Genomic DNA, 21,683 nt, shown 5'->3' on the forward strand with positions numbered 1-21,683 from the left:
CCAGTAAAACACAGGGTAATTCGAAGTTGCTAATTTCAAAGTCAATTAGAGATCTGTGTATAAGCTAAGCAATAAATATCTGTACCTTCTACCTGCGCATTCCACCTGCACAGGCAGTTTCAGATCATCTTTTTGAACCAGACTACAGAATGCACAATCAGCAAGAATTGTAGAAATGCACAGTAGAGCCAGGTGCCCTGTTAAACACAGCCATAAACCTTTCAGACAACGAAGTGAGGACTGTCAAACAAACTGCAGACTGTGGCACCTAAAGGCAAAAGCTGAAATTTATTAATGAATTTTCTTCCCATGCTCATATTTGACTGTAAAAGCAAGATTGTAAAACAATCTTATGAGATCCAAAATTCTTTCATTTTCTACTTTCAACGTGAAAATGTTTTTATCCTCTTTCCCCAATTACAGCTTCTTTTTCTTTCAAAGAATGCATTTATCTCTTTCAGTAAAAAGAGCAGCAATAATATGTTGTACAACCCTGAAATAAATTTTGTCATGTAAAAAATTAATTACGCATTCCAAACCTGGTCACTGTAGTCCTCTGGGAATTGCCTCCGCACCTCAGGATCTGTAAATAATTGACAGATAATATTAATTGGCTTTGGATTAGTGAGCAAGCAGAGAATCACACATTAATATTTGATCAGAAGATGATAGCAACCCTGGCAGGGGATCCAAGAAGGGCAGCTGAGGCTGCTATGTTGATAAGTGCAGGGAAGGACTTTTCAAGGCTCTGCCTTTACCCTCCTCCAGAAAGACACAAAGTGTATACAGAACATACACACACAAAATGCACAAAGTCATCAAGATCTGTGACCATACGCACACATACAAATGTATGGTTACAAGTCAATTTATATATTAATGACTTTATAAGACATCTTGGTGCTACACTGAATTTTAGTCTGTTACCTCGTGCACTATGTTTCTAACAGAAGTAAAAAATTGCTTCAAGTTAGTGTTTCTAGAGAAAGCTACACTCAGGAAAAAATGTGTATATATACATCTGGAATTTGAAAGAGCTAACTAATACAGCCCTGAACCACCAGGTTAACAAACATCAGATGCACTCAGACCGATGCAATGTCCTTATTCCTTTGGATTGTCAGAAAAAGCATCATGGTAATATCCTGAGAAGTTACGTTACATTTAACTTAGAGATGTTCATAAAACCACAAAATACCATGATTGAAATTATTTATATGACAACCTATTTAAAAGAGCACTCTTCAAAGCCAGTCATTTTTCAAAGGAATATGGCTGAGAAGGCCAGAGTCCTTACTACAAAGGAATTTTTTAATTATTAAAAACAACAACAACAACAAACCATACAAAGATCACATAACAGTTCAGAATAAGAAGCATAATGCACGTAATGCAGAGAAAAATCAACCAGCACACTATGCAGCTTCTACCACTTGCACAAATTCCATTGCTTTGGGTAGCTGCAGCTCAGCACAGGGCTATGCCCACCAGATTCTGCACTCTTTGTACAATGTTTCCAGAAACGTTATGTCGGAGGGATGTTGCATACACAATCTCTACTGTTCAATTACTGTCACACCACATTGTATCTACGGCTCCTGTGGGGGGGCAGTGACTCATTTTATGACACATACACCTTCCACTGCTGTTTCAGAGTCGTACCACACTAGATTTTCAATGACAAAGTTCATTTTAGTTGAGCTGGGCAACTCAATTGCTGGCAGGTGCAAACCTTTGCTAACTGCAATCAAGTCAGCATCACAGCAAGATTGTACAATGATAGACAACTTTCTAGCTTAATTTTTCAGATATTCAGGTGCTTAGCTTTAACACATACAATTACATACATAATACACTGAATTTCACGTATGTATATGAGCAAATCCCTCTACATTAACAAACTGCAAAGCAAGAAATTGCCTTTTAAAACCTTAGCCTGAAAATTCTTTCCTCTCTACACAGGTAAAATGCATTATGCCAAGCGCGCAAACATGAACGCAGCTGAACTCGCACAGCAGCCCCTTGGACACAAGTCTTCCAAGTAACAATTTACAGCACAACACATCCTACATTTCGGCAAAGCAAGGACTTGTTGGTAAGATGGAATGATCTACTTACATAAACCCTGAGAGCATGTATTGAGAACACTGCAACAACACATGACAAGCTACGCGTTTTCAATATAAATAAAAGCTTTCCATGTCAATCAACTGCATATATTAGAAGAAATTAATTAAATTCATGATGCATGAAATTTAACTTCATTTCTCATCCACAAATTTCAGTGGAAAAACCAGAAATACAAAGTCAGATGCACAAAGTGCTTGGTGGAATCACTCCTGATAACCTCGGTTAGTTAAGACACTGGGATATATGGTTTGGATACAGTCTGCTTCTGATGATACGTCTCACAGCAGCATCCAAACAACTAGTCCACATCATCTGGAACCCTACAGTTGAGAAAGTCACCTTTAATTTACACCTGGCTACCACATGCTTGCACGTCAGCACATTTTTACAAGTACTGTATATTTTATACTGCATCCGCTCAGTCATTTCAGCTTTTAAATGGTCTGGGAATGTTTACTAAACTTTCAGTATCTTTATTTGGAAAACACTATACAATGGAAAGAGAACACCTCACACATTGTTACAGCTTTCTTAGCTTTCTCTATTCTTCACTGCTGATACAATCTTTCTTTAAGAGGTGTTTTCAACCCTGCTTAGATACACAATAAACTCAGACAGACACTGTCTTTACAACATAAAAGATCTATAAAACAAACAGGACTCAGTATGGTTGGCTCTCCATTGAGAAAAAAAAAAGCACAAGCTACCTCATTATCTATACCTGCTCTAAATCACAACAGCCACAATCTCCAAATTCTTCAAAACAGGGGAGAACAAGCATACAAACTGAGGAACACAGAAAGGCAGCTCAAACAGGAGTTCAGCATTCTACTTCAATAACCACCACAAGCATCAGCAAAATACATCTCAGTGCTCACATGCCCATGTTTTAACCAAATATTTCCTAACTGACTGCCAACTTTGCCCATCAGCCTAAACTAACTTAAAATCCTTTAACACTCGGACTAACGTTAATTTGCCTTGCACGCTGTATGCAGACTGAATGGAGGAGGTGTAGCTCCTCATCTCCAGACAATAAAAAATCCTTCACATTGAGCACTTATTAGAGGTTAGAAGTAAACACATGTAAGAAACTTCTCCCAAGCTCAGAGAAGTCTAATCCATTTGCAAACATCGGAGGAACAGACAGCCTGAAATCCTTCTAACCAACATCTTCCATAGTCAATGAAGTACAGAGCTTGAAGACTTCCACTGCACCAGTCATCCACAGTTACAAAGCATTAAAAGCTCAGGTCAGCAGAAGGACACACTGCAAACCAATGAACAGACAAAGTGAAAGCTCACGTCAAGAAAAATGTCATACGAATTATGGAACTGGTTCACAAGATAAACTTCAAATTGTGCCACAGGTTGAACTTCTGCATTGATGGTAGCAGTTATCTCACGTTTATGTTTATCACGTCTGATTTTGTAAGTTTCGGCTCACAAAAGATGACAAGATTTGCATTTCTGCCATTAGCAACTGCTGACAAAATATGAGTATTAACAGCATGTTGAAACACTGCCCTGGAAATTCCTAGGCTGTAACAAATGTAAAGCAGAATGTATATACTATTCCAAAAGGAAACTAAAACACACTGTCTTATTTGCAGCCTCCCCTCCTGTATGGGTACAAATGCAATGAAAGATAAAGGGACAGATCTCAGAATAAAACTGCACTAAGAAAAGTCAAATTCATTTTACTGCTAATGTTTATACTCATGTTAAGGAGATTTAATCCAATGCCGTGAACTTCCCTATGTTTCCTGAGTGACTTCGTGGAAGTCAGAGCAGGTTCACTTACCAACCTCACGAACATCATTGCAAACTCCCTTCCCAGAGGATACAGCTCCATGCAAAGCAGCTCCTGCCCATAAAATGCAGTTTGGCCAAAACCTACAGATCCACTGTTCTGTATTACCCACAACAGATGCTCTCTTTTAGGGAGAACCAGTTAAAAAACACACAAACAAAACAACACACAAACAAAACAAACCACGCGGTTATTTTTGAAGCTGCTTCCTCTGTCGCTGTTTTTAAGAGGCGGTTTTTAGGGAAACTACCAACAGGACAGCTGAGTCACTTCTCACATTAACAGCATGTGAAATTTCTCTCACTGAATACACTTTTCATTTTGAAAATGAGGGATAAAAGACAACGCTGGTTTCCTGTGACAGAAGAGTACAATTTTTCTACAACTGTCACAGCAGCCTTTCAGCTTGGTACAGTTTGGCCAGCTATTTACGGAACATTGGTGAAGGGACAGACCAAACCCATGGCTCCACACTACATGAACACACTGAGTTCACCATGTTTCAAAGTTCTGAAATTATAACAGCCTTACCCTACAGAGTCACATTCAATGAGAAGCCAGGTACAGAATATACAGTCCACAGCTAATTGGAGTATAAGAATTTCCTGACTGTTCAATTTTATGGCATTTAAGACTCTACCTTCCCCTCCTCAACATCCCGGATGTCAATCCGTGCTGTAACCTGATTTAATCTGCCAGATGACGGGATGGGAATATGCTACAATGGCATATTACTGTAACTACGATGCTCTTTCGCTCTCAACTTTTCATCAAAGACGAAGAGTTTTGCTTTTAAAAGAAGCATGATTAATTACATCTAAAAATAGTGCATCTCAAATTAGTCTGCATTTGAAGAGTCCAGAAACTACAGAGCCAGGGAAGTTCTTCAAACAATCATCAGAAAATATTTCCCCCAGTTAACCACACAAAATGCAGCACAGCTTCCTTGTGCAGAAAAATAAATAAGTCAATGTATTCCACAATGGCTACAAATCATTCAGATATAGTAGGTTCAAGTTTATTATGCAGAGAGAATTACTTCTTTCTTTCTCCTAACTTAATGATTAAAGTCATGCTTTTGGTGTTGTTGCTGTTGTCCTGCTAAAATGAAATGGAATTCCATTCAGAGCAACTTTAATTTCAACACCCAGTACACATTATAGTACTTATATGGCACAGTGAAAAAGTAATTGAAACTTTTTTCCAAACCTCTGCAGACTTCCTGATGTCCTGCACGCAGTACAGCCGGACACTTGGACTTGCCCCTAAACTGCTGCAAGCTTGGCATGCAGAGAGCATCTCAGGGTGGGAGAGAAAAGGGGAGGAGGAAAAAGAGGGGAGTGGAAAAAACGAGAGGAGAAATTTAGGCACGCACACACGTCAGCCAGACAAGAAGCCTCAGAACAAGTTCAGCAAAGAAACACCTATAAAATGATTTTTTGCCTGGATATAAAGCTTTTATGACTTCAATTTTTCTTTTTGAAGCATTCCTTAACTCTGAAAGTGTAAGGTAAAGAAAACAACCAAAGGACAGAAGAAAATTCTATAGTAATACCTTATGAACTATGTTAAAAGAAAAAAAAAAAAAAAACAAAAAATGCACACACAAAGAGCCATACATAAAACACAAATACTGCCAGCAACACAACGAAACTACCCCAAAATATGAAAATACCAGCATGCACAACTGTGCTGTTTATGAACTGGATGGCACATACCTTGTTTAGTCCTGGGAATAAACTTGTGTGACTTTCTCACACACAGGCTGAACAGAAGCAAGCAAGGAAGAAAGCCTCTAGAAGAGTCAGTGTCAAACTTATGGCCATCTAGATCTCATACCCAAGTCGCACAGCTAAAGACTGTCATTACATGCAAGAACCCAACAGCAGCAAAAGAGCTCAGTGAGTTCATTTTCTCTGTAAATTCCTCTGTTTTTTGTCTGAAGCAGATCACACTGTCCCTGTGAAAGTTGCCCTAAAGTTTCAGCAACCCAGTCAGACCAAATGAACCATCAAATCATCTTCTAACATCTATTTATCAACCTGCACAAGCAAGTCTCACAAGATTTAAACACGAGTCTTCCACTGCTTCTAGCATTCAATCCAACTTTCCACCTATGAGCATCTTGCTTAAGCCCATTTTACAAACCTGTTAAAACACTGAAGTACTTCATGTACAAGACAGAAACAGCACTTGCTTCTCAGATAAAAACACGGGAAAACTTCAATTGCCTTGGGGCTTCATTTGTTTCCTCTTACCATGTAACTGGCTGGGAGTTGCTGTCACTTCAAGCCACTGCTCTGCCCCAACTATCATTTAGAAGATATTTAGCACCACACACACTTCATTGCAGAAAGGTAGCAGACATTAAGAACAATACATCCATTTTCCTCTGCCATGGTTATGAGTTCAAAAGAATCTTCTCCGTTTCAATACCATTTGAAAAACCAACGCATCACACAATAAGTGGGTGTTGGAGAATCAGGAAAAGCACACAGTTAGGTCTGATCTAAATGGTAACATAAGCATAACCACGAGCCCTGAAACTAAACAGTCAACTCAATTTATATTATTTTAAACATTTTCTGCAGCATGAACTCCTTTGCCTCTCAAGGAACAAGTTCAGCTCCTCCCCTGCAGGGCATCAAGCTGTAAGAGCAACAAATCAAGAAACAATGGACTGAAGAAAATGTGTCAGAGTCAAGATAGGATAAATGATAAGTAAAAGGATATTAGACAGTTGTGCATCAGACTAGTTAGACCCTTTTATAAGATACTGTCTCCAACTTCAACAGCTACTCTTTAATGATTTGAGTTCTCAAATGGAATGGTGCCAACTTCAATCAAAACCTTACCAATTCTTTCTGTCACAGATGTGAATGAGCAGTGATGCTAGGCACAGCATACTGTGCACGAAATACAGTTGGGGAATTACCTCTATACTGAATTTGCAACTTCTTTTACTACGTCCATGTCAAGAAATCAGCATAAAATCCATCACATTATAGTACAGATTAATTTCTTGTTAATTACTCTGGTAATACCTCCAGCCCACATTAAGGTATGGTTGACATATTTTGAGTTTGTTTCACTATGCACTTAAGTGAACGTTTCTCTTCATTACCAGCTGTTCTTCAGTGAACCTGGAAATTCAGTATCATTGGAAAACTAAGCCAAACTCCAGGAGTCCAGGAAGGAGTCAATTTCAAATGAATTAGGCTTTTCATTTCTTTTTTTGTTTCCCCTCCTGTAACTTTAGTCTAATTACACAGAAACTATAATTTATAAAAATGCCATTAGGTAACATCCTAATTCAGTGTTCAAGAAGCCAAAAAGCTGGGCTTATGGAATAAAATACAAAGCATTCCAAAACGTTTTACAGACTAGTAATAATTATAGAAAAGTAACTATAGAAGCTGAATAGAAGCACATCACTTAGGTAGGACTTCAATTCGGAAAAAAAAAAAAAAAAAATCATTAATTTCTTTTTAATGAGGATTGTTTTTCTTATAACCGTTTCAGTGCACTATAAATTTAAAGGAGATCTGCTCAGGCCACCAACACCAAATCTGATTCTCTCCTGCCACTTTGCATTTATATTCTGAGGCAGTAGAGTTGCCTGGTGACAGCCTCTTCGCTTCAACAGCAGCTGGCAAGCACTCTGTGTCCTAGGAAATAGTTAACTCATATTTCATCCTACGATTCCACGTGGCGATCTGGAAGTGCCAGCACCACCCAGGGCAGAATTTACAAGTTACAATTTTTCTTAACTCTCAGAAGCAATAAAGAAAGCAAAATAAACGGCCCATCATATGTAGCTAGCACACAGCAAACAGTAACGCAGAGTTAGTGCATCGTCCAGAGTTCAGTACCAGACACAAGTGGTGACTGCATAAATCTGTCAATTTAGCTTATGTTTCCAGAATGCAAATTCTCAAGTTACGCAAGGTAAGACCAAAGCAACCGGCGAGCTGACGTGTTTACAAGAAACAGTCTCCCTCTTTAATATTTACAAGGCGTGTATTTCAGCATCGCTTATGTACGCTGATCTGCTTCCCCAAGATTGTTTTTGCTGAATGGTCAAGCATACGTAGTGCCAGAATGTATTTATTCATGTCAGCTTTTTAAAGCAAAAATATGAGATTTATATTCGCAAAGTGACAGTTTATAGCCAACATAATTCATACATAACAATGGCACGTTAATAAGCACTGTCACTCAATTAATTTTAAGATAAATTTTTGCATAATGTCACATTTCCTACTTTCCTGTGTCAGCCAGCTAATTTTAAATTCTCTTTGTTACTTTGAAGAAGGCCGGGAACAACATTTTAATGCAATATTGCTTTTTAGGAATACTATATTAAAAGAAGCACACATAAAACCACATGGCCATTGCAATCAATCAACTACATTACAAAAAGCTTAAAGACTTTATTAACAAAAACAAACGGCATTTTCCAACGTACTTCCAGACCCTTCATTACTATAAAATTGTTTATAAACCTTAAAACATTTTCCAAACTGCATTATTTTCACCACATATTACAGAACGCTTGACAGAGTAACACCTCTAAAAAAAATCCAGTTTCTCAAATTCTACCATCATAAATTCTGATAGACATATTATTAGTCAAATACCTACCAGGCACTGTATAAATATATTTGCTGCCACACAGACCATCACATTTCAAGTTTAATCTGAACTGATTGAAAAAGCACTTGAACAGAAGTGTTCCAGCCAACCATAAGCTCTTGAAGTATTATAATAAAAAACAAACAAAAAAAATCCACAGTAAACCACAACTCTTCTGCAGTTGCATAATTGGCTAAACTACACAGAGAATACCTTCTTTGTTAAACATGCAACAGTGAATACTGATTTCTAAGCCTCAAGCTATGTAACTTTGCAGTGTCTAAAACTCTGACCTTACTTTCATACTCTCAATATTGATAGTATCAAACCAGTTTCAGTTTCAAAGTTACCACGTGTTACTTCAGTAGAGTACACCTGCTCCCAATGACTGCTGTGCTTTATTGATCTGCACAAATGCCTCCTCTTATGGGAACCTCCTTGAAAAGCAATATAAGATCATATATAAAAGCTCTTCTGAACCATTCTGGGTTTTCAGAGCTTCAAAATTTCTGAAATTCTCTCTCTGTTTATTTCAGAATGCTTTAGTTATTCAAATGGCATTGAACAGATACTATCAACAATGAAATTGTGCCACAGAAAAGTGGCAGTATAGCATTTTTCAGGAGACATTTTAATGAAGAGCAGTAATAGCATGTTGTGGTTTCTACAAGAGTGTACACTTCCTTAGAGAGTCATGCTTAATTTTGTTACAACTACTGAAATCTAAACGACTACTACGTTTTAAGGCAAGCAAGTTCACGTATGAATTAGCAATAATCACCTTGTTTGTACACTTAAGAACATAACCTTGTGCCCTTCAGTACTTAATTTCATGTTTTTGTTTCAACTTCAACTGCATAACACTCCTATCTCAACTTATCAGCCATATTAGCACTCTTCATCCTACCAAAATGTTACTGCAAACTTGTAAGGGTCAGTAAACAGAAAAAGAGTTAAGAAACAGACTGGACTGGTCAGAGTGAGCATCAACAACAGCTACATCACTGCATGCTGTGAAAGCCTACAAGCCAAGGCACTGCATGAGAAGAAAGCTCGTAAAAACAGGGAAAGCGTTCAATACGCTCTCCTGCAAAAACTTTCTGTGGAGTCAGACGGGTCGATGGCGGATGTTGAGCTTCTTGAACAGCATTCAAAATTTAGTGAAGAGGGTCCAGGGGAAGAGGTCTTGATTTGGTAAAACACACCTTGTCTACCTAATGACCAGAAGATGAAAGAAAAAGATAGATTCCCTCTTTTGGAATAAAAGTTCATTACCAAGACAGCATCCAGCACTGGGGGAGGACTGTGGGTATGTGCACACCGCAGTACTGACGTACTTTGTATGAGCAATGCTTTCAGCAACTATTAACAGTGCTCACTTTCTGCCATGTGTGATGCTATAATAAAAGATGGCTTCTAAAAAAGGAAGCATAGTACATTTAAAGCAGTACCAACAGCTCAAAGAGTTATTTGTTTTATGTAAAGAGGAGCTTGCTGATATTCAGTGCAACTAGACAGGAAACCTACCATATCCGTAAAAAATTTAAAAGTATTTTTGGTGCTGCAGAAAATGAAAGGCTATCGAAAGAACGCTTAACTGCAAAACAGGAGCGTGCAGGGAATCTTTAAAGATACTGGGCGCTTCCAAGACGCGTGCAAGCACGTGTCCTGCTGCCACATGCAGCCTGGTGCGGTGTTGAAGCACTTCACAGATCACGTTATATTCATTGAACAACAAGCCCTGAAAAGCAGGTATGCAGAAACCACCGATTCCATTTATTTCCCTTATCATGTCTCCGCCCACTTTTATTACATAAGAAAATCCCATTTTCAGGCTTTTTCCATAACTGCCAGTTCTTGACAATCTGCCCACTGAAAATATTTTGTCCTTTACTATAAATTTCAAAGGAAACCTAAAAATGCAGCTTTAAACCACTTCCACTCTTTTTTCTCTCCACAGGTTTATCTGCAAGGCAGCAAAGTGCACGCAGATGGCCATCAGCTCCCATTGTGCTGCCATGCAAATCTATTGATGGTGACCAAAGAAAGGAGAAGTGCAAGCTGTTGGGACAGGGGCAGCACCATCAGATTCTCCTTGATCTGCACATCATAACTGATTTGCAAAAACAAGCAGTATTACACAGACAGGAAGGAAAGATGTGTCCTATAGACAAAAGGTCCTCGGATACAACTTCTCAGAATAACTCAGAGAACTGATGGAGAAGAAGATAAGAATGTTCAGAGGCTTTTCTCACAGCATTTGGTAGAAAAAAACACCAAGAGGGAGCATTGTGTTATTGCACACAGCCGAACATTTAGCATCAATAAGCAGAAAATGAGGAGGAAGATGATTCTTAAAATCAAGAAGTAAGCTCTAAACCACTACAGTACGCCCAATGGAGACAGCTGCTTTTAACAGACAAACACACCTCAAACATGAGGATACACTCCTCTCCCATTAGCTCGTACCACGCCTAATCAGGCTTCCAAGCTCTTCACATCCTTGCTGCTACTCCTGAATTTATACACTTTTGTACTGTAATCAAGGGACTTCAGTCTGCTGACCGAAAAGAATCAACAGGTCGCTTTTGAGAACTCTCAATCCCCAACTGCTATTTCCCCTATATTCCATCATTCATTACAGAGTAGAGAACAGTATTTCCTATATTTTCCTTCTTGAGATGTAAACACGTATATCAGTAATTGCAGTATCGCACCACTAATACTTCACACCATTATTCTATAGTGGTTCTATTCGTTTTTCCTAAATGATATTTTTACTACAAACATATATGTTTAATTTTTAAACATGAAAGATTAAATTAGAAGCTACACACACAAACAAACTCCTATTTCAAAGGGTCAAAACACTGTATTTACACCTACTAGCATTCACCTTTTTACTACAACCTTTATAACTGAGCTTAAGTTTGCTTTGAACAAAACAGGGTTCTCAGCGATACAAGCACAAGAAAAAGCCCTGCATACAGTTAGTCTACAAAGAATTAACTGGATTAATTAGCAAGGGATTTGAGAAGCAGCTTGGAGCTAGAAAACCAAAACACTAAATTGTTTAAATACTTTGGCGATGGATCAAGGTTTCTAGGCAGCCCTATGTTCCATTCTCTTTTTTTTTCTTTTGCTCGGTGTTTTAACACATTTAACCTGACAAGGTACTTTTTCATGAGATATGAATGACACTGTCAAAATACTCAAAAAGAAGATGTGAATTAAAAAATGCCACAAGCTGTTAGCAATTCTGCCAACATATATGAGCCCAGGCAACACTAATTAAAAATCAATAGCTTGGGACATAAATAGCTCTTATCTCTGTTATAGTATATCTCTAACATAATTCTTTCATAAAGAAAAAAGCCAATGTCTTTGCTATTATACTGACTGAATTGACCACAACAAAGCAAAGAAATATGGCAAAAATGCTGAGCAAAGAAACACATAAGAGACAGGGAGGACAGGAGTATGAATGACTGGAATGTTTCAACCTTGCACCATCATTAACACATAACTGGTTGGAAACAGCCACTCCACAAATATTTGCAGAGTAAGTTACCAGGAGGAACATGCCAGGTTTTTACTGCTAACATAATTCTATACAAAAGTCCTGTATGCCAAAGAAATAATAGTGAATTTCTCTGTTAGCCAGACCTTATTAATCATTATTCTTCACTGTGTATCTCAACTGAAGATAAATTACTGCGAATTCTCTAATAATTAAAAAATAAGGGTGAGAAGAAAAGAGCCAGCAAACAGCATTCGGTCTCTTCTTCTGTAATAATATGATGTTCAAATTAACATCAGGAGGTATCTAAGCTAAAAGACATAAACTAAGCCAGGAACTTAAGTCAGCACTTCTGTAAGCTGTTTTCAAGCATCTGGCTTATGGTGACTTGAAAGAATTAAACCCATTTTCTAATAAGAGACCATCCAAGATGCATCAGATTTGTGCATGCTTTGGGTCAGCCATACTTAATTATGAGAACTCAGACATCTGAACAGTTTCTACAGATTTTTTTTTTTTTAAGAATAAACAAAAATCATACCAAAACAGAAAGGTTACGTTTAGTTTTACTTTTTGTCTAGTGAATCCTGAATTATTTATTATTTACTGATGATGGAGATATCATACACCTCCATACTTGTCCATCGCTTGAAGAAAGGCATTAACCAGGCAAAAAACAATTTAGCAAAAAACTTCTTGAGTTTAAAATAAAAAGGAAAAAAATCATTTACATAAGACCTAAATATACATAGGTCAAGGAAATAAAACTTCTGAGGTGCCCATACAAAAAAACAGTGGAAAAGAAAATAACAAAACAGTAGCACCCTTAAAGTGAAGTTTACAGGACCAAAAGACAAATGTGAGCTCTCAGGAACATCTTGTCTGAGCTAACCATAAGCATGTGCAGTAATGCTTGACTCAGAAACAGCTTTGCTGTATCTGCAGAGGAACATCAACACCAAACGTTGGTAAGGCTACAGTGGACAGGCAGCCATTCAGGAATTAACGTCTGGAACACACAAATTGTGGAATTAAAATTTTCAGAAATACAGATCAGAAATACTGAACATACGCAAGCAAGACTCCACCTCAGTAAAATTACATGCCAAACAGAAACCTATTGATAGGAATAATCAGATTAAATAAAAATGTATTTCCATTATGGCAATACAGTCACAAAGTACAAGCCTTTCAAATCTTAAATGACAACATTTCACTAAGTCGACTGGATTTCAACTTCTATTAGATGAGTTTTGGGACATGCCTTTTTTTTTCCTGCTCCCACTCCCTCACTACAACTCCACTTTAAAACAAACGTAGGTTATTGATCAGAGTGCAGCCCAAAAAAAAATCAAAGATCCTATTCACAATTTGCAGACACCGGGTGTGAAGACACTAAAAAAGACAACCTCAGCTGCCCACAAGATCTTCCAGACCGTCTTACTTTTCAATGATGAACAGTCAAACACACACACTTACATGGGGAACAGTGCAAGGAGGAAAGAAGGCAAGCAGAAAAAGAAAGTTAACGCAGCACTATTACACTCTGTTTGGAAGGAGTTGGGGCTGTTAGTTCATTTATTTATTGTTATTAGAACACAGAACCAGAGCTCATACTGACCCCCTAAATCAAAAGATTTGAAATTCCAGACTTCTCCAATAATGCTTCATCTCAATGTAAAAATACAAACCATCACTTCATTAACATTTCAATCACCCACTACACTGAAGGCTCAGGAAAACAAAAATTCAGAAGCTCTGTTACATCATCCTTCTCTCCATTCTATCATTATAAATTAAACTGATTATAAGATGGAGAAGTAATTTGCAAACTCTTTCAAAGGACGTGATTTACATTTTTCCTCTGCAGTGATGAAGATATCCCCCTAACATGCTGAACATGTGTTAAATATTAACTGAAGATACTTCTACCACATATATAGTATGTATCTCTATCTGTACGTATGGCAAAAAGTAGAAGACATCTTTATGTCCTGGGTTTACTTTTAGTATTCCAACATTGTTTATAATACTGGCACAAATACTGCCACCAATAAAGAAACAAACATTAAAAAGGTGTCCTTTAAGCTTTCCTTTAAGGCATCCACAGTAATGGCATAATTTGCTCTGGACATCATTAAAATGTAAAGTTAATGAGGATTCAGCTGAAAACAGAAGAAATGTAACCTATTTTCAGGCAAAACTTCTAACACTGCAATCAGAGGGAAAACCTCTTTGATGTCTCTTTGTCTCTTCTCATTAATTTTCTTTTTGTAAAAAAAAAAAAAAAAACAAAGGCTGTTTAAACTAAAAAATGCACAGAAGTTTAAACATGGTAATTATAGTCAAGCTGCAATGAGGTCGCTAGGTTTTTAAAACTTGGAGATAAACAAAATTGGGATGTATGACTATTTTAAAAACGATGTGAATAAATAGCAATTTTAATTGTTCATGTGGAATCCACTGCATTCCAAGGGGTAAAGTCTATGTATGGAACTGATTCAGGTTGGTTTACTGAAGGACCTAATTCCACATCCAGGGTAAAACAAGCAGTCAAGAAATAGATAAAAGAAAAGCACCATCACTACTGCATTGCTAGATATCACAATTGGTATTTCAGGAGTAACAAAGCATATATCTTGCAATCTCCAAGTGGCAAACTGAGATTCTGTTAATTTTTACCTCTACAGTTAAAATACAAAGTACTGAACCATTAAATAACTCTATTTACTCACTAACTCGGATTTATGAATACTGCCCATGCGTGCACACAGCAGCGCACTTCTTTCCACAAGAAAATACTTTAAAGAGCTATTCAGTTAAAAAGCACCAACAGAATCCAAGACGCACGGAAGCACTACGTATTTTCAGTGAACAGTTAATAAGCCATAATCAAAATGATTTTTAATATCATTAAAAACAAAAACAAAGACAAATTCTCAAAAACAAAGTTAAGATACTTAAAGTAAAAGCAACAAACATGCAGGACAAGCATTATCTTCAATGTGTAAGAACATCATTCACAACAGACCAAGATACACAGACATCTACAGCATTTTCCCATGTGCAAATGTCATATCCAGACAAAATGGCGTGACTAATGTATTAATGTGATAATTAGAAGTATGAGTTTTAATAGATTTGTGGACATAGGTAACAGTTCTACAGATAATTTCGTGCCCTATGTGATCTACTTTTATTTGTTTGCTAGACCACTAGAATTAAACCAAGTAAATGATCTACAGACAAGCATCACATAAAACAAAAATCAGATATACTATAGGGACAAGTGGAGAGCAGCTTCAGAAGACTGTCTCACGCTTATTGGAAGGAAAGTGGTCTATTTGCTTATGGGTGAGGGTTGGGGTTTTTATTGTTTTCGTTTGGGTTTTTAACGACGCATTTTACCACCGTTTGATTCTGCCCTTTACCACAGGCTGGTTCTGGTCTACAATCTCTTCAGAGTCAATTTCCATTCTGCTGTATCTTTTTCTCTTGTCCTACTATCTTTCCTTACTTGTCTGCACCACCCTACAGTCATTAACAAAAAAATAAAGAACACGGTTTGAATAATATTAAGTGAAATACAAATCTTACAACAGATGAAGGACACCTGATTCTACTGCGTAACTATACTGTGATAATTAACTGTTTTGTCTTCACAATTCAGTATCTGAATTTTTATTACTTACTTCCTATAGCAATCATTTATATATTTAAGAGTCTTTGAAACAGAAGATCTCAAAGATATATAAGCATTTTACAGGTCAACTTGACATACCTGAAGAATTACTTACTTACTTAAGGGATAAAAGCATATAAGAACTAATTCAAAAGAAGTAATGTTACTGTTATTTATACTCCTATGTCGTTTCAACATATTTCTCATATTTTATCTTTAAAGGAAGATGGGATTCAGTAAATCCCATTAGAATGCAATGGGAATTGCTAGTTCAGCTCCCTTCAGTAGCATATGAAATCCCTGAATGAATTCAGTGTGTAAAAATACTGCTAAAAACAACTCCCAACAAGGTTTTACTTTGTTTCTTTTCGCTCCTACTCTACAGGTGTAACAGCCAATTAAGTCTAGGACAGATCACATATTTTGGTACAGTGAATATTATTTTGGCAATAGCTCTTCCCTCCTGTTTTACTATGGTCTCTTCACCCTTAATTCCTTGTTCAGCTTTCTCAGTTTCTGTTCCAACTTCTGTGAAATAAGTTTTATCAGAAACAACACTTAAAGGTGTCTTAAAAAAAAAACAAACAAACAAGCAAACAAACATAAAAAACATAAAAATAACATTCACAAGAGCTAATTGATCTGTCAGCATTTGGAATCTTGAGAGGTAGATCTACCAAAACTGCAGGGCCACAGCAGGGCCAAATCACTCTTCACTCATCAGTCACAAGTCAGGAGCATCTTCTGGAATTCCTTCTCTCATCAATGAGGGAATTCAGCAGAGAGCAGGTAACGGCCCTTAATCACAGACAATGAGTGTGCCAGCATATTAAGAGAATATGATGCTGCGATTAAACTATCTTACCTCTGTTATTCACAAACACAGGGGAGCGAACCACACACTGACCCATAACTATGAATCAGCACATAGTAGCATTTTATACAGAAAACTGTGCTATTCTCTGAAAGCACAAAAAATTGGAGTGTTTGTGTTCTTTAACATACAACCATGGCTGGATCAAAAAAGTTGTCTTGGATTGGTTTTACACTTATAATTTTACAGTAACTTCATCTTGCTAACTCTTCGCAATTAAAAAAGAACACTTTTTTTGTTCGTGATGAAAAAAAACCCATCACATCAAAGAGGATCAGGTCAGTAGTGCCTAGAGCACTCAAAAAGAGTAAGGAACAATAATGGACCTGGATCACCTTTTGCTTCACCGAATTTACTTTGCTTGCCTGTTAAACTTATTCTCCGGGTAGAATTACTGGCCTCTGTGTCAGCAGACCAAGTGTGGACACTGCTTACAACATTAGGGAAAAAAAAGTCCCTACTCTTAACCTACAGGGAGTCTTCTTTAAAGTCATTATTTCTTATTTATTTTCCATCTGAATGACACTCTAATTAAAGTTCTTTGTTCTGTACAAGTTACAGAAACATCTATTCTGAGATTAACAGCTGATTTCAGATGCACTAAGCAAAAGTTAACACTCCTTAATGAGATTACCTGTTGTGATTAAATAAGGACAAACAAAAACAAACCACCTTGGAAATTTCCGTGACTGAGTATGAACTACAGTTAAAATTACTCCTTTAATTTAAGTCAACACCTCCGTAACAACTTTTTGACTCCATTCAAAATATAATCTGTTTGCAGTTATTGGGATAACAGCCCTACTTTTAAAGGAGCACATAAACATAATTAATGTTAATTGCAAGACGCCTGTGTCAAATTCTTAAATGCTTCAAATGGTGAAATATCGAATGCTTCAGTAGCATTTGGTATCTAAATTGAATCTCACAAGGACTCTTTAAAAAGAACCACTCCAACTCCTCGATGAATTCAAGGAAAATGCAAATACAGCTAGTGAATGAAAATTATTTGTTAAAACCATTTAAAAAAAGCTCTCTTAAAAAGTTTCAGTTTAGCAGTTAATTTCAACCTGCAGTTAAAAAGGCACTAGCTGTCAGTCAGTTTTCTCACCCAACTCTATCGTGAAAAGAAAAACTGACAGATCACAGGAGCTCGCCTTTGTAAACCAATTCAGGAACTTTCATGCTTCTTATTTGTTAGGTTAAAGGTTAAATTGCTGACCTCTGCCCTCCTGCTTAGCAGCCTTTCCCTTTTTCTGTAAAGCTTTATTTTGGGGCTGTATTTACATGGATTAGTCTCTTTTCACGCTAAGAAGGAATCTGTTCACAGCCAAAGCCTTAGTTCTGGTTGTACAAAAAGCAGTCACAATTATTCAGCAGCAGACAATGCCCATATTGTGGATTTACAAAAAAACCACCTCAGCCATGGCCAGCTCTGTCCTTGCTGCACGAAACAATAGAAGAAAAATCTTATCAAGCATTCAAGAGAAAGCAAACAAAGCAGGCCCACTGTGAACTTGATGAAGATGTCAAGCTCCTTTAAAAAATATATAAATCAACAAAAGAGTTTAAAGTCTTGTGAGTAAGACTTTCTGTGCAGAATTTTTCTCTCTAGTTAAACAGTGCCAGCAGCACCAATGCAGTGCAGACTAGTAAATACTTGAAACAGAAAAGGCTGTAGACAGAAGCAGTTAAAGCATGATGCAAAAAGAACAACAGATCTCTCCCCACAAAGTAAATTAAAGAAATGGAAGAACATTCATGATTACAGCTAGCTTTTTGCTCTTCATTAACGCTAGCAATATCAGCTAAGAACATACCTAAGGAATGTTTTAAGTAAAATGTATGATGACTTGCAATATGACAAATTCTAAGATGTTTCATAAAGTGAATTATGTACTTGATTTATATCTAGAACTCAAACTGGAAACTGCCTTTGAACAAAATAGTTCAGACAGTGCTACTTGGTCTGGTTACTTCAGTCCTAGTAAGTTCTTTGTGAACGTCTTCCACCTTGTTGGTACTTAAAAGTGATTGAAGAAGCAGAAAACAAAGCAGCAGCTTAGGAGAATCACCATTCCCACATGCTTAGATTAGGTTACTTTTCCAATCATGTCTAATGAAGTTTGACACAGCACCATAAAGGTAGGATAGGAAAACTCGTGGTACCCGAATTACGGCACAAGTTCAACTCAAACCCTTTTTACCAGAAAGGAGGGTTTTGTATTTCCTTTGTTACTTATTTAATGTTACCTATTTCCTAATACATAACAGGAAGATTTCAAGCAACAAAATGTTTTCACTTCACAAAATAAAGGTTGCTCTAGGGGTGCATGGATAAGGTTTGCCAACTTCTGAATTACTAACTCTTAACCTTACTGAACTAACTTTGTTTATGTCCAAAAAAATGCACCAAATTTAGGAGGCACTGATGCATTACCTAAAATTACAACCTACGACAAAGAGAATATGGTAAGGGGTAGCAGTACGTGCACTCTGCAGAGGCAAAAGACTGCTAGTTCTCTCTACCTGAAGAAGTCCTATCATGGAAACCACAGTAACAACTGTAGAACACTTTCAGAGCCCAAGTACGTCATGATATCTCCCAGTAGAGTTAAGGACTTCTATAAATTTCAGTTATAACATTTGCGATGTACTGGAGGGGAGGGGAATAGAGGGAAGAGCTATTACAACACTAGGCTAGAACATGAAAAGTAAAGAAGGAAGTACTTAAACTACTCACAAGCTTCTAGTAGGAACGAGATTAGTAGTACATGCTACTCTCCGAGCCAATTCAAATGCAAATTCCATCCTTTCTCTCAAACAAAGATAAACTCCCTCGGAGTTAATAGTTTCCTTCTAAGACTCATCTCTCTTTTCAACTTAGTGGTATGTTTTCAAGAAAAGAAAGAAGCACATGGTGAGTCTACAGCAAGACCTTTTAAATTCTGTCATAAAAGAAGTTGTATAAACTACATTTCCTTTACTAATCCAGTGAACATTTGTTAAACTCCAACACATTTATACTGTGTCCACGCTATCACATTTAGGCTTCTAACTTACCATGATTTAAAAAGAAAAAAAAAGAAAGAAATCCTTTAGCTGTACTAAACCATTTTAGCTTTTTCCTTGAACACACAGCAAGAATTTATGCTACACTCACAAAAAGATGAAAGATGAGGTCCTTGGAGAGAAAGGCCTTTTGGCACGCTACATGGCAAAGCTACAGCTTTGACACACTTTTATAAAGTCTGCTTTGGCGAGAACACAAAAACCCCATACAAAAGCATGCTATGTCCTCCCAGATAGGGGTGGAGGGGGACTGCCTTACTCTTATGAGCATTTACTTTCAAATTTTCATACTTTAGAGACTATTCTGATCTGTTACTTTAGACTAACAAATTCTTTTTCTGCACCAATAGTTTGACAGTTACGTTCCAATTCTCCTCAAAGCTCGTTCTAACAAGAGAGAACCTTTGGCTCAGGCCCAGCAAAATCCTCAAATTCGTCACACATTTCTGATGAATTATGTGCATCAATTTTAAGATCATAAAGTGCTTTGAGAACTGAAAGCAAGTGGTTAGTACAGTTTTGGTTTCTTTAGATAGGTATTTAAACCAAAACCTCTAATCATTTCTTTCTACCTGTGCATCTCAAAAGTTCTGGTGGAGAAAAATAAATGTTATAGCTGAGGTTCAAAAATAACAAACGCAGTTCGAGGGTAACAGTCATAAGCACACACTACATCAAAAGTGTCGAATGCCACGTGATCTTCCAGAAGTCCAGCAGCAATGATTTATAACAGAAACAATTAAAGTTCCTTGTAGTTTACCTCAATGTCTATGAATTTTTAATCTTACAAGATGTCAAGACAAAAGCATAAATCAGAAGTAAGGACTTCATAATCTCACAGAATGCATTCTTCCTTCCTTTACATGAGATTTAAAAACAGGAAAAGAAAATCAGTTAAATAATGGTATTCCATATAAGCATCTATTTTGCTCTTAAATCATGCACTGAATAAAATAATTCCAAAGAATAAAAGAATACCAAAGACACAGGTCCCATCATGAAAACTTACTAAAAATTAAGACTGAAATAAGTAAGAAAACACTATACATATCCAAACAAGTTCATCTATGAATGTATAAATAAAATCACTAGCATAACTTTAAGGTACAATTTAATTAGGAAATCTGTAATACATGGGAGCTTTCATGCACTAGAAATACACAAATTACCAATCCTGAACACAGATATTTAATTTCTAAACAATTCAGAGGGGAAAAGGCCAGAGAACCTATAGCTGAACCAATCCAGCAATCTTTCCTTTCTCAGTTCACACACTTCATTCTAGTTTGGCAGAGCTCTGTCTTGATTCAAAGAAAACAATTCACGATTTATCAGCTTTCATGAGCAGAAAGCACCTCCTGGGTGTTCTGGAGCTTACATTTCTAGAAATCAAATCATATGACAATTTAGGCTAGAAGGGACCTCAGGTCTCAAGTCCAACCTTTGTGCAAAGCAGGGCCAGCTGTGAGGTCAGGTTCGGGCTGTCACGCAGTCTTTAAAATCGCAAAGGTTGGAGACTGCACAACCCGCACCCGTGTTCAACACCTCGCTGCGCGCATGGTGAACATGTTTCTCCTGATATCCTGTTAGAACATCTCGTTTCCATCTATGTCACCACCTCTTGTCCTCCCGCAGTGACTGGCATGAGAGCCTGTCACCTTGATGAACACCTCATAGGTATGGAAGGCTGCTGCACAGGTCCCCTGAAGTCTTCCCCAAGCCGTACAAATCCAGCACTCTCAACCTCTCCTTGCAGGTGCTCCAGCTCACCTGCCATCTTTGTGGTCCTTCAGGAACACATTCCAATTTATCAATACCTTTCCTGGAGCCCAGGACAGTCTTTCTTCTTTTATAGTCACCTGCCTTGGAAACTGATGGAATTTTCTACATGGTAGACAATGCAAAATGCTCTCATCTATTTAGAAAGGTTTTAACTAAGTAAACATTTAATGTAAGA

At 37.3% G+C, this 21,683-nt stretch overlaps 1 protein-coding gene across 9 annotated transcripts in view; it reads right to left on the bottom strand.

The window, feature by feature from the left end:
• DENND1A (DENN domain containing 1A) overlaps positions 1–21,683 on the bottom strand; it is a 172,119-nt gene that overhangs the window by 144,053 nt on the left and 6,383 nt on the right. For all 9 annotated transcript variants that reach the window (XM_048966070.1, XM_048966075.1, XM_048966068.1 and 6 more), the window contains exon 3: positions 540–583. In XM_048966070.1, coding sequence (XP_048822027.1) covers positions 540–583 — 44 coding nt within the window. The remainder of the gene's footprint in view (positions 1–539; positions 584–21,683) is intronic.

This window comes from Lagopus muta, chromosome 19, assembly GCF_023343835.1.
Source record: "Lagopus muta isolate bLagMut1 chromosome 19, bLagMut1 primary, whole genome shotgun sequence".
In the NCBI taxonomy this organism is placed as follows: domain Eukaryota; kingdom Metazoa; phylum Chordata; class Aves; order Galliformes; family Phasianidae; genus Lagopus; species Lagopus muta.